Raw genomic sequence first — 13,850 nt, forward strand, 5'->3', positions numbered from 1 at the left:
ACTCTTAAATAAGCATGTGTAGGACTGAAGACTGAGTAAAGTTGGCTTGCTTTTTAATATAATTTGGCAGTGTACAAAAATCAAGAAGAAAACAGGCAGTGTCCAAAGGCTTACAATCTGAAGTTAGACAGAGCACAATGGGGAGAAAACCAAAAGGGAAGGAAGGGCAGTTAGGAGAAGCCTGCGTGAATCAAGTGTATGAAGAGCTTTAATTCAGAAAATAGAAGGGCATGAGATGTAAAGGAAATCACTTTTCTGCTGCGGCTGGTAGCTGGGATTAAACCAGAAAGATGTATGTGTGTGAGATAGATTTTAATAGTCTGTGTTTTATCTAGAAGTTCAATTACACCTCTCACTAATGATTTTTTATTTTAATTTTTTTATTAAATTTGTATACAACCCATTATTTGTAGATCTTGGGGAGGCTCACAACATAAAAATACATTGGAAAATACAATGGGAAAACATTGCATCTAATAGTACAGATATGGCATTTTTATTCTGCCAGGCTTTTGGTTAATTTTAATTCATACCTGCCTGTGGCATGAATTTGTTGGTTTGTTTTAATGCTCTCTGGTTTTATAACCTTTTAAATTGGCACTTTAATGAGGACCAAAGTGTGGTATAGAAATTATGTTATGAATAAATGGATAAGTACAAATGGGAAAGAGTTAAGAATCTGATTTTTCGTGATAACCGAACCTTGGCTTCTGATTTGTTATCCCACAAGAAAAGTAAGCCAAGAACAAACCTTTGTTACTACTTACGGTTTATTGGGAGAGAAATGAATCACAAGCTAGGATTTGAACATTAAAACAAAACAAACTCTGACTTGTTTTCTGGCAGTGTGGCAGAAGCAGAGAAGTAGTAAGGCATCAGCATGCTGCCCATTCACATTAAACCATAGTTTGTTTTTAACTATGGTTTATAATGTTTGAACCAGACCAATGGTTGTGAGATGGTGAAGTGCATTAATTCAGATGGTGTAAGAATTAAAATTGTAATTTATTGGAGTATGGTCAGGTAAAGATTGGGCTTGCATTTCCTTGCATTCAAATGCTCTCTTTTGTCAAAGATGGGAAAGATGGGTCCATTTATCGTTACCTGGGTTTCCATCATTTTGGCAACAGTGTTGTAGAAAAGGGTCAGTTGCATTTACAGGTCAATATCCAGATGTGGCATCCCACTTGTGCAGCAGACTTCCTCTTGCAGGCCTTCCCCTTTCTCCTCTCTCTGCAGCTCCCTCCTGTGTACCCCCAAAATCAGCTGTAGGGGGTTTGGGGATCCCTTGGAAACAGGTTGGGGCCATGGGTGGGCTGCAAGGGGCAGGAGGAAAAGGACCACTGTGTCTGCTGGTGCAACATTGGATCTCACCCATAATACTAAAATTGGCTCTGTCTATAGACATCTGTACACTTAAAAACTGGGGCAAAATCTTTACCATATTTTCTTTCCTTCTGAGATGGATTTGCTTTTTTTTATGAAACACAGTATTTTTCAAAAGATGGCTTCAGAAAATCACCTCAAAGTAGGAAAGCAGTATTGTGACTGTACCTAAATGACATGTCTATTTTTCCTGGATTTTTTTTCCTGGATTTTTTTTCTCTTCCACAAGATTTGTGACATGCCCATTATACCTATGTTCTCTCTTAACAGTGTGTCTCTATCTTGAATTGTTCTAGTACTAGCCTGTAAGTACCTTTACTCTGTGCCCCTATCAAAATTGTCTCTTTGTGTGCAAAGTTCTCTTTGGCCTCTTCAAACAGCTGTCATTTCTCCCCCTCCCCTGTATGCTCATTGTCAAGTTTTACCCTATTGCCACTTCGATGACTAGAAATATTTACACCATCATCCCTAAAGGATGAATTGTCCTGAACTCAATGTTCCACAGCTCCTGTCAGCTTTCCCCCAGAAATAGGTTTAAAAGTTGCTCTGCGGCCTTTTTGATGTTAAGCACCAATAGGCTACTTAACGAGCAGAGTCAAGGAAGCTATAAAAGGCAAGAAGTTTTCATTTAAAAAGTGGGAGTTTTGTTGAAATGGGGGAAATAAAAAGGAGTGCATACTTTGGCAATAAGGCAAGGGAAAAAGAACTTGGGGAGTTTGTTACTGAAAACATTAAGACAAAATTAAATAGTCTAAAGATATCAGAATCCAAAAACCAGCCCTGGAGGTGGTTGAATTGTTAAATGACCTACGTACAAAAGGATGACTGAAGAAGGATTGGTAGATTTTCATAGAGCCCTGCCGAGGATGCTACTTTGAAAACTAAGTCAAATAAAGGCGACAAGTTTAATTATCTGAGGTAATCAACAAATAAAAAATTAATGCATGGCTGGGTCCACATGGGTTAGGAATGAGAGTTCCTAAAAGTGAAATTTCTGATACTTTATTTAAAAAAATATATTTTATTAATACTTATATCCTACTTCATAGTCTCAAAAGGCAATCAAAGTGACCTACAAAAGATTCAAGCCTGTTACTAGGATAAGAGAGCACATGGTTAATCCAACTTGAAGCTGTATTTCAGTCAATTGCTAAATTTTACATTTTAATGTACCTTATTTTTCGCTCTATAAGATGCACCTGACCACAAGATGCACCTAGTTTTTGGAGGAGGAAAACAAGGAAAAAAATATTCTGAATCTCAGAAGCCAGAACAGCAATCCCTCTTGCTGTTCTGGCTTCTGGGATAGCTGCGCAGCCTGCATTCGCTCCATAAGACGCACACACATTTCCCCTTACTTTTTAGGAGGGAAAAAGTGAGTCTTATAGAGCAAAAACTTTTATTTATATTTTGATGTTAGCCACCCTGAGCCCGGTTATGATTGGGGAGGGCGGAATATAAATAAATTATTATTATTATTATTATTATTATTATTATTATTATTATTATTATTAGCCCTATGGCACCAGGATTATTCAGGAGGTATTTCCTACCTTCATCCCTAGTTGTTTGTGGTGTTGCACTTCCATCTGCTGCCTACTGAGCAGCAGAGCCTACTGATGTCCTTGTTGGATCTCACTCAGACCATGATGGAGAGAATCTTCCTTTGTTGCCTGTTGGCAGTTGCCAAGCAACAGTTCCTATTGAGATCTTTGAGACAAAGGAATGAGACTGAGGAGCTGGGTCTTGTCCAGGTGATGATGGAGGCAGGCATGATGGAGGCAAGTGTTCCCTTGATAACAGTTGGCAGGCAACAGCTTACAGTAGGCAAGGGAGTGGGTCTAAGCAGCTGGGTCTTGCTCATCTCATAGTCTTTGTGAGTAGTTGCCATGAAGCAGCTCCCACTCTGTGTTCTGAGGCAAGGGAGTGCGGATGAGTGGTTCTACTTTACTCAGACCTTGATTGAGCTTTGCACTGAAATTGGCCTTCATGTTGGGGGATTTGAAAGCTGCTAATCTTATACCAGTTTTTAAGAAGAGGTCTTGTATCCTACTATCTGTTCCAGGTAAATTGATGGGAAGCAGAATTAAACATATGAAATAACAAGCTCTGCTGAGGTAGAATCAGTGTGGCTTCTGAAAAAAGAAGTTCTGTCTTACCAACCCCTAGGAGTTCTTTAGAAGTGTCAACAAACACAAAAATATGGGTGTAGGCATTATATGTTTGAGTTTCCACAAAGCTTTTGGCAAAGGTCCTCATCAAAGGCTCTTGAGTAAACTTAGCTGTCCTGGATTGGTAACTGGTTAAAGAACAGGAAGCAGAGATTAGGAGTATGCAGACATTTCTCACAATGAAGAGCAGTAAGAAGTGAGGTTCCCCAAAGATTTGGTTTGTTGCTATTGGATAGAAAATCCTGGCTTTTATAGGAACTAAGTCTTCTCCGGCAGAACCTCACATTGCTTTCCACCAATTTGCTGAGGGGATATTAGGTTAATTGTAGTTGCTGCTTCAGAAGTTGCTGCCAGATGATACTAAAACCTCAGAAGTCCAAAATACGGCAGCAATTTCTCCCAATACAGTGATTGCTTATGAACATATCTCCAATGAGACCATTGGGAATCTTTAGGTAAGGAAGATACCAGTTCACACATTTCAGTGTTGCGGGCAAGCCACTGCAGTTGATAAACCAGCAGTAAAACTATGGAACCCTCTGCCACAGAAAGCAAAGATGATCCAACAGGCCATTATGTTCTTATACATGTACAGCCGAAGCAAGGCAGAGGGGGGACTTTTCACTTCTTGTTGGTAATAAGAAATGAATTGGTAAATAGTGGTATTTGGTGTTTGGTACAAGTAAACAGGTGAACATTTAATAAATTGCTAATAATTCCTATAGTACTACAGTGTGATTTACAAGCCATGGTTTATTTTCCCTTTCCTTTTTTTAATTGCTTTTAACTATTAAGCACTGGTGGGGTCGGGGAGGGGGCTCCCTCCTTGCACTGACTTTGTCTTCTAGGACATGACTTGCTTCTATTTTGAGTGGGATTGTAAATCAACATGGCTATTTTTGGTGTGCTTCCTTGCTTAAGAAATAGAACAGCTCAAAAATAGATGCTATTGCACTTTACCTGCCTGGTGATAGCATGGATAATTTGAGACTTTCAGAAATTTATGTATATTTAGAAACAGTGAGTCTGTGTGCTTGAAGACTATGTCAGTTATGTGCAGGACGAGTTTGGGGTCTAAGACACTGGCCAGCTTCTCTGCCAGTGAATGTTATGTAAACCCTCCCCCCAAAGCCTGATGTGGTATCTGGTGAAGCACGTGAACGTAAGCAGGCACTCGCTTGGTGTTAAATAAGGATCAGGCAGACTCAGCAATGGAGAATAAGAAGGTGAAGTTTATTGCCAGGCAATAAGGATCCAGTTTGGAATCTCTTCCAAAAGGAACTGGGACCCCGATTGACAGAAATCCAGAGGTCTTTATACCTGAGCAGATCACAGCAAATCATAGATCATGAGACAACCATGAGGCAGTCACGATATTGCCAGCGAAAATTAGCCAATTAGCAAGCTTCTTGCCATGCTACCAGCTCCTGGTCAAGCACTGGTCAAGCACGGAGTTCTAGTTCTGCTTTCCACTGCTTGCAGTGACGCACTGTCTAACCTCTCCCCTAGTTATGACAGGACAGGGAGTTTGGAGATTTTGTGGTTTTCTCTTCCTGTTCTGTGGATTAATTTAGCCTGTATCTGAGGGGATTATAAAATACTGTAAGCCTTGATTATGTGTGATCATATATGAATATATTGATTACTGATAACTGATTATATGGATAGCATAGGGGTAGCCCTTCTTCCTTGCCTCACTGGTACATAAAGATTGTCCAGCTACAGAAGTACTTACTCATCCCTAGCCATTGCTTTCTTTTGAAAGGCAGTCTGCTTCCTCCTTGAGAAAACATTTGTTTGTGCAGTGGAACTTCCTCTTCCTCTCCTCCTCATACCCTGCATCTGTTCTGGGGGTTCCCCCTCCTTGAGCAGATTTGGGAGGGGCGCAGAGAGTGGAAGTTCCACCATGGAAGCGGATGTCTTTGCACTAACGGGGTGATTCCATTGGATACAACCAATTATCTTGATCATTGATGCCTCTTTTCCTTTATAGCAGGGGTGGAGAAGCTCCGGCCTGGGGGCCAAATGTGGTCATCCATGTTGGTTTCTGCTCTCTTCACTGTGCAGCGAAATGCTTGTCACAAGACAATGTTTACATTCCAGTCAGAGTTGCTGTTGGAGTTTCTCACGGGAAAGGAGACTGGATGTGACGTACACTGGTTTCCTGTTTTTCACTGTTCACACACAGTTCTCTCCGTGCTTCAGAGGAGAGAGGATGCTTTCTCTGCTCCGGCAGAGGCAAGATGTTTTTCTGTAATCTACCAGCTTTGAAGTGTAAATAAAGTAATATAGAGTATGTGGCACGTACTCCTCATCATTCCGCTGTGCTTGGGACACTGCAATATCAACATTTTTGGTTATCGGGCCCAGAAAGACGCAGTCATCTGAATGCCGGCAAAAGGATCGGAATGCAGAGGGATGGATCGGACGGTATCTGCTCTGCGCGTCAAGATGATTGATGAGGTATGTGCTCATGCTCCGGGCAGCCTGCCAGCTTCTAATTAATGGCTTTATGGCTGGACTCTGAACTTTTATGGCCATTTTGCCGGGCACAGGCAAAGGCTCAAAGGAACAAGCTCCTAGGCTTGGGGGAAACCAAAAGTACCTTTTAAAAGTGCTTTTGGAATAAAGCAGCTGCAGCAGTGACGCAGCTTGATTTAACGCAGCAGAAATGGCGAATGCAAAGCTAGCTGATGCTTGTGGGATTCCTAAGCTCAATAAGAAAAACTATGCGGACTGGGTTCTCTATGCAGAGGCTATTCTGTGGAAAGAGGGTCTGTTTGAAGTAATTACAGACACCCCCCCAGCTCCAGTTACAGATGCATGGGAAGCTAAAGATTCCAAAGCAAGGGGAACTCTTACATTGATACTATCCCCAGAAGAGCTCTGTCTATTGCGTGATAAGACCTCAGCCAGACAAATTTGGGACGCTTTGAGAGAGGCTCACTTGAGGACAGAAGCTGGATCCACAATGTTTTACTTTACCAAGCTGCATAATATGGCTCTTGCTGAAGGTGGAGATGTGCGTACACATCTGATGGAGATGCAGAATCTGAGACATGAGCTGCAACAGAGAGGATTCAACTTTCCAGAGGCTGTGTATTCCTTCATGATACTACAATCTTTGGGTTCAGGTTGGGAGTCTGTTGCCACTCAGATTGCTGTACAGCCAACTGCTCAGCTGACAGTGGACTATGTTACTGCCGTGATTCTGAATGAAGCAGACCGCCGGGGTGCTAGCTGCATGGGCAAGGGGGAGTCTTCACAGACGTCATCCCAGAGTGCAGTGGAACCACCAGATGGCGCCAAAGCTTTGAAGGCAGTGAAATGCTACTCGTGTGGACGTCTAGGCCATATGAAGAGGGAATGCAAATATCCCAGGGCCAAGACAGAGCAGCGCAGCGAAAGCTCATCGCGTGGAAAAGGCCAGAGCAAAGGCAAAGGTCCGGTGTCCAGGACATCGCAGCACAAGGCAATGGTCTCACGCTTCACTCCAGAGGTTGCAAAGGTCCAGAAGACGTCTAGATCTTTCTTCGTTGTTGATTCGGCTGCAACGCACCACATGTGCAATGATAAGCGACTGTTCGTGTCTTTTACACCGCAGGAAGGTGCAATTCACCAGGCGGATGACCACACAATCCCCAGTAAAGGCTACGGAACTGTTGTTCTTCACAGTTTGGACTTATCGATAAAAGATGTACTTTATGTACCAGATGCTAAACATAATCTGCTCAGCGTTGGACAGCTGAATGAGCAGAAAATTGACGTTTCCTTTAAGAACAAAAGGTGCATCATCACAAAGAAAAATGATTATGTATTGCATGCTGAATATGTTGATCGTTTGTATGTTTTGTATTATGATGATGTTGTGCAGGATGACACTTGTTGCATTGCAGGTTCTAACAAAAGTTTGCATGCAGAATGTATTCATGATTTTCATCAAAAATTTGGTCATTTGAATTTTGAGGCAGTATCTAAAATGCCTGCCTTGGTTGAAGGTATGACTATTAAACCCTGCAGGTACCACATGAAGTGCAAGGCATGCGCAGCAAACAAGGTGAAGAGTATGTGGCACGTACTCCTCATCATTCCGCTGTGCTTGGGACACTGCAATTCAACAATCCAGGCCACTCTGTCCATTCCTCAGGACTTTGCCCAAGCCAATTCCCAGGCCACTCCTCCTTATTTATTAAATCTATATACCACCCTTCATCAAAAGATAATTGGCCATGCTCCATACCCTCCTTGAGTGCTTTTATGTGTCAGGGATGTGCTGTTGAACTGTGATAATCTCTCTTGCCTGCCTTCATGGAGGTTGTAGAAATGTGTTTGGGTGCAGAAATGTTTGCATGCTGGGATGTTGGAATTACATTATGTTGCTCTACCACTCTTACCCTGGCCCAACCAACTTTTTGTTTCTGGCCACACCTACTTCGCTCTGACCCTACCTACCACAGGCACCTGGTCTAGGGTTGCCAAAACTCCAGGTCTGGCCTGAAGTCTCCAGTTTTGCTCGGCCCCCTACAGGGACCATGTGGAGACCTGCATCTCCAAGTGGGCAAGAGTGCCTTTAATAAATAAAGATTGCAAGCTTCAGCCTGGCAGGAGTTCACTGCAAATTATAGCATAGACAGTCGGGGTGGGGAGGGGCTTCCCCCCTCCCCCTCCCCTTTCTCAGTTAAGTTCCATCTTCAGGACCTGCCCCCATGACATCATCAGGGGCCGCCCCCTAGGTCTTGGGTTAGGGCCCTGATATCACAGGGTCTCCTGATCTGTCAACCCTAATGTGCTCCTCTGCAGGTTTCCCACAGGAAAATGCTGGCCTAGGGCTGAAAAGGGTTCCTCCGCCTTTGCTTAATCAATATCTATATAATCAAATTTGGGTGATGCATTTTGAAACTAGGCAAAATATTTCAATGGTTTTTTTCAAGAAGGAAAAAAAAGAAGTTGGAGGGGGAAAGATAAGAGGAGACACCTTATAGGAATTGGATAGGTCAGGCATCCCCAACCTGTGGCCCTCCAGATGTTTTGGCCTACAACCCTATGCTAACAGGACCAGTGGTCAGGGATGATGGGAATTGGGGATGCCTGGGATAGGTTATTATTTCAGTATGTGAAAGAAGCTTCAGGGACGTTCAGCATTTATTGTCTATTTTCATTACCGTCTTGGTGAAGTCCCTGAAAGGGTGGTCTGTGTTGAACCTCTTGTGGTCCTTGGACCATAGTTTAATAACCTCTGGGATAAGAGTTTCATTCAAATTTAGCTTGTTAACTAGTATGAACTTGAATTTCTGCTTTGCAATGTTGCGTTCTCTGAGAAGTATTTCATTTACAAATGTAAGACAAATTAATTTCCACTTATCTGTCTATTCCCAAATCAGCTAAGTTAGCATTGGCAACTGCCATTGTTTCTTTTTATGCATTGATGAAGAGAGATCCTTGAAATAAATAAGTTGTGTGTGTGGTTGCTATTGTAATGTAATGTAATTTGCTTTCTACAGGATGAGGATGCTGTTAAAGAAGAAGAGGCAATGGCTTGGAAATTGCTTTCCCTTACGCAGATTAATATTTTGTTGGAACAAGATATAGCAGGAGTTCAAAGGTAAGTCTGTTGAACTTAACCATAAGTATAGATTGATATTGTTCTTATTTTTATTCTCTGTTGAGTTGAACAGCTTATACCAGTTTTTGCCAGATTCTTTCCAAAGGACAGAGCAATGGAATCCTATACTGATTTAGGATCTTTTGACTAGTAGTTATCCACACACTCATGCTTTCTTGTGTTTGATTGCCATTGTAAGGGAATTTATCTCGTGTTACTCCACTTGTGGGTTTATTTAAAGTGACTACATAATCAAAGTGAGTTAATTACATTTATTAATTTATGCCCTGTCTTTCCAAAGCTCTGGATAGCTGACAACATGAAAATGTTATCGTAATTAATTAACACTTATTTGCACTAAATTAGGCCTGAGCTCATGGTACAGTGCTTACAGTGAGGAATCACATGATAATGGTTTTCTATCAGGTCAACAGGATTTACACAGATTACTAAAGTCTGGTTAAACTACTCTTTTAAAAGGAGGATATGGGAAGCAAGATTGTTGTAGCTACATGTCCTAGCTTGGTCTTAATGCTCCAGTTTTGGATAACCACAATTTTTAATTGCAGTTATATGGAAATGTTCCTAAATCTGAGAGAACCTTTGACATCTTTGAAACAAGCTGCATTACTGGATTATTATGTCTCTGGATTTTGGTGGGCTAAAGCATTAGACTTCACACCTGTGCAACTTGGAGGACTCCTGACTCTGTTAAATATGCTGATGAATAACATTGAGAGTAAGTTTTGTTGTATTTTGCATTTTGGGTTTTCCGTTTGAGCACTTTAATAAATTAATTTACTTTTTGTTAGAAGTAGTTGTTTTCTCAACCCTGTTTTGTTTTTGAGCAAGAATGAGTTGCAAAAGCATGATTTTTGAGCATCCCAAGTTTCAGCAGGTAGTAAGTTTATTTTTGATACAACTCACTAGCCATTGTTATTTTGCTTAGTAAATTGAAAAGATGCATGGAAGCCAGAAATTGCACAGTTAAAGGCAGTGACATACTGTGTAGGCCTGACCATGGTTTCATGTTGTTTGAAGCCTTCTGCACACCTTCTCACTAATCAAATACAGTTGATGTATTTTGTAATTAATTTATTTGAAAGGATCTGAAAATAGAATTAATTTATATGTAAACCAGATAACGACCATGATCATCATATTGTAAACTTGCTGCACTTTTAGGTGTGTGTGTGTGTGTGTGTGTGTGTGTGTGTGTGACTGCACCCCTACTTGCTCCAATCACCAACTCCCCTGTCATTCTGTTCACATTAACCCCTGGAGCTTCCCCTTCCCACCTCATGCAACTATTACATTCACTTTTCACCCTCCCAACTCAATTTCTGAAGTCACTGCTTTGCACACGTTTTCGCTTTCACCCGTGTCCATGTGCTCCTGCTTTTGTGTAATCCACCTTGAGCACAAACCATTCCCATGATGACCTTCTGCATCTTCCTCCTGCCACACAGTGCAACTACCAAGCATCCTTTCCACGTTCTGCCCAGTTATGAAGCCACCATCCTTTCCTATTCTTCAGACCCTTTCATGTCCCAGGTTTCAAGCTCAACCCTATTTACATGCCACCTACTCCCCACTTTTTTTTGGAACCTCCTTTGCACCCTTATTTTCACATTTACTCCCTTTTTTCCTCCACCACTCTTCATATTTTTCTCAACTCTCATTTGCACACAGATTACCCCCCATTTCCATACCTTCTCCTTTCATTCTGAACCCCCCCTTGCACATACCATGATTACCTTTTCCCCCTTTTCCCTGCCACCTCCTTCATTTTTTTCAACTTCCCCTTGCACACAGAAACACCCCCCACCCCACATTTCTTTGTTTCCTCCTCTCTCCTTTTCTATAGCCACCTTTGTGCATAAAAACTAATCTTGACATGGGAGTATTTGAAAGCCAAAGCTTTGCAGATCTGTTTGCAATATGAAACAGTTCTCTGAAAAAGAGCTTGACATTCTTTTCAGTAGACTCAGTCCAAAGGTACAATCTGCTCTTTTTTGGGAATATTTTCCCAGTTGGTTCTTCCTGGTGTTCTTCCAGAGTTAGCTGCCTCATAATTGCTTTTCTGAATCAGCCACCTTGTTTACATTAACGAGGAATTCCATGCTGTTTGGGGCTGGCATAGTTATTTATTTATTTTTAGATGTATATGACTTCCATCAAAGACTATGCTCTGGGATAGCAGTATTGTTCACTGTCTTTGGTAGTTCAAACTAGAGTGCATTCTTACAGGGCAATTCACTCATCCCCACTTTAACATCCTGAAGAAAATGGCCATTATCTGATTTTGCCTTGGTTATTTTTTTGCCTTCTCTTAGTTCAGTATTTGATTCATCTCTTGAACACCAATCAAGTGAATTTAGGAGTGATTATGCCCAGAGAATTCCTTGGGCAATTTATTTCTTAATGTGGCAAATACATTGAGCTTTGAAAGCCATGAGATCCGGGTGAAATCTAGCTGAATTATCTAGTTGTTTGTACGTAAAAGATTTGCGACATAATGCCTTTCCAGCTAATAACTAGTTGTCAGATCTTATTTTCCACACTTGATTTAAAACCTTCAAAGTGTTAAAAATGAGGGTGGGTTGTATGTGTTTTCTGGTATGCATTGCAGCTCAGCATATGACACTGGAAGATAACATCCAAGAACTCAGAAATGCAATGGCTGGAATTGGGCGACGTAATTCGGAGAAAAGTGGTGGCTTTGAGTTCTTCACAGTAGACCAAGCCAAAGCCATAATCAATTATTTGAAGATCAGGTATTTATCTTACATGTTCATTGTTAAGAAGCACTCTGTGATGCGCTGTACCAAATGCATGCAATATTCGGATGTCATAGATGTCTCTTATGAATAAGTATAGCTTCTTATGGATAAGAGAAACAGAGTGGTGTTGAATTAGGACTTAGGAGACCAGGGTTCAAATAGCAGCTCAACCATGTAGTTCAGTGAGCAACCTTGGGCCAGTTAATCTCGCAGTACAACCTACCTCACAGGCTTGTCGCAGCATAACCTACACCAGAAGACTGTGGTGTTGATAAAATGGGGAGAGCCATCCATGCCACCTTCAGCTCCTTAGAGGAAAGGTGGGATATAAAAGAAATGTAGTAATAATAATAGTAATTTATAATAATAAGCCCTCACACCACAGCAGCTAATAAACCATGTTTTGGGTTACTTGTGTGACATACATCTGTATTTTCTGAGGATCCTGATAGGTATCATACAGCCATTAAAATATAAAACCAAGTTAAATGGGAAAAAGAGGTCCTTTTAAAAATAAAAACTAATTTACTTCAAAATATCAAATTCACAGGATAACAAAATATGATATGGGTACATATAACAGTGACAAAAAAGAACAAAGTCAAGGAGGTCTTGATGGGAAGAACCTCACATACAATTTCTCTCTGATATTTATATCCTTATTCACATTGATCAGTAGCAATGTCCAATTTTAAAAAACGTCTTGAATCATGGTGAGCTGTCTGAAGCTCAGTTTTGGCATCTACATTTCAGTATTTCCCAGATGATGTGTTCCCACTACAGTTCAAAACAAAATGCTTGACTTTAGGCCAGGCATGAGTTCCCTGCCTGTGAACCCCAATATAAATGTTTGAAGCTTCAAAAATATTTCCACTGTATGTTCATCTTGCCACGCTAGTAAGCAGCATTAACAATATTAGTTTGACCCAGGTTCCTTCAAAGTCTTTCTTTGCTCTTCCAGAGATAGGAATAAAGTTGGTGAACAAATATCTAATCACACTGGCAGATGCTTGTTAGAAAATACTGAGCTAAGAGGAAATACAGTAACTACCTGAAGAGGGCAGAGTGGAGAAAGTAAAAAACTACAAGTTAGCTCTATCAAGGTTACTATTACAGTGAATATAACACTCCCCCCTCCCAATATTTTTGTGAGATAATAGACAGCAATCTCACCAGAAGGCAAAAGTCAATAAGCAAGCTATTTGTAAAGTTCATCTTAAACTAAATATCTTAAGAGACTTCTGGGATCGCCATCTAGTTAATACCTCTTATGCAGATTCTTGCCACAGTTTCTGGCAACAAAACATGGGGGGACTTTACACATTTTAAATTCAGTCTATGTTTAAGGATGACAAAGAAGAGGAGACAGGGACAAGGAGACAAGAGTGTATACAGTTTTACTTATTTTGTGCATTGGATTAGATGGAGATACCCAACCTTTGTAGTAGTAAACCTCCCTGAATCAACTCTGAGCTTCTGGGAGGTTCACAACTAAAGAGTAAAGATTGGGAACTCAGACATTAATTCTTATAGTACAAGCAGTGGCAACATCAGATTTTTTTTTCCTTTGGAAGGGCACAGAAGGGGCAAAGTTTATTTCTAGGTGGGAGAGTGGTGTAATCTTAATCAGTTTCTTACATTTTTGTTGTTACATTTTTGTTGTTACATTTTGTTCAGATTATTACATTTTTGATTCTTTGTTTTCTTTTATTGTTACATTTGCACTTTTTGTTAAAAAAATAACATGTTAATCATCAGGTTGTTTTTTTAATTGATTGGCTTTTTAATTATATTTGCATGTGTCTTAAATTAATATTTTCAGGTGTGTGGGGAGGGAATGTCCCTTTTTATTTTTTACTTAACTGCCCACTTGGGGCTGCAGTCCTCTTTTGTGAATCAAATGTCATT

The 13,850-nt window shown here is 40.7% G+C and overlaps 1 protein-coding gene across 3 annotated transcripts in view; it reads left to right on the forward strand.

The window, feature by feature from the left end:
* The window catches only part of CABCOCO1 (ciliary associated calcium binding coiled-coil 1), a 56,511-nt gene that overhangs the window by 3,475 nt on the left and 39,186 nt on the right, over nt 1-13,850 (forward strand). For 2 of the 3 annotated variants that reach the window (XM_079975735.1, XM_079975736.1), the window contains exons 2-4: nt 9,059-9,159; nt 9,729-9,898; nt 11,792-11,936. In XM_079975735.1, the coding sequence (XP_079831861.1) occupies nt 9,059-9,159; nt 9,729-9,898; nt 11,792-11,936 (416 nt within the window). Of the gene's footprint in view, nt 1-3,015; nt 3,168-9,058; nt 9,160-9,728; nt 9,899-11,791; nt 11,937-13,850 lie in introns of those variants that run through there. The other variant, XM_079975734.1, reaches the window with a different exon arrangement.

Source organism: Podarcis cretensis, assembly GCF_951804945.1.
Source record: "Podarcis cretensis genome assembly, chromosome: 5".
Classification (NCBI taxonomy): Eukaryota; Metazoa; Chordata; class Lepidosauria; order Squamata; family Lacertidae; genus Podarcis; species Podarcis cretensis.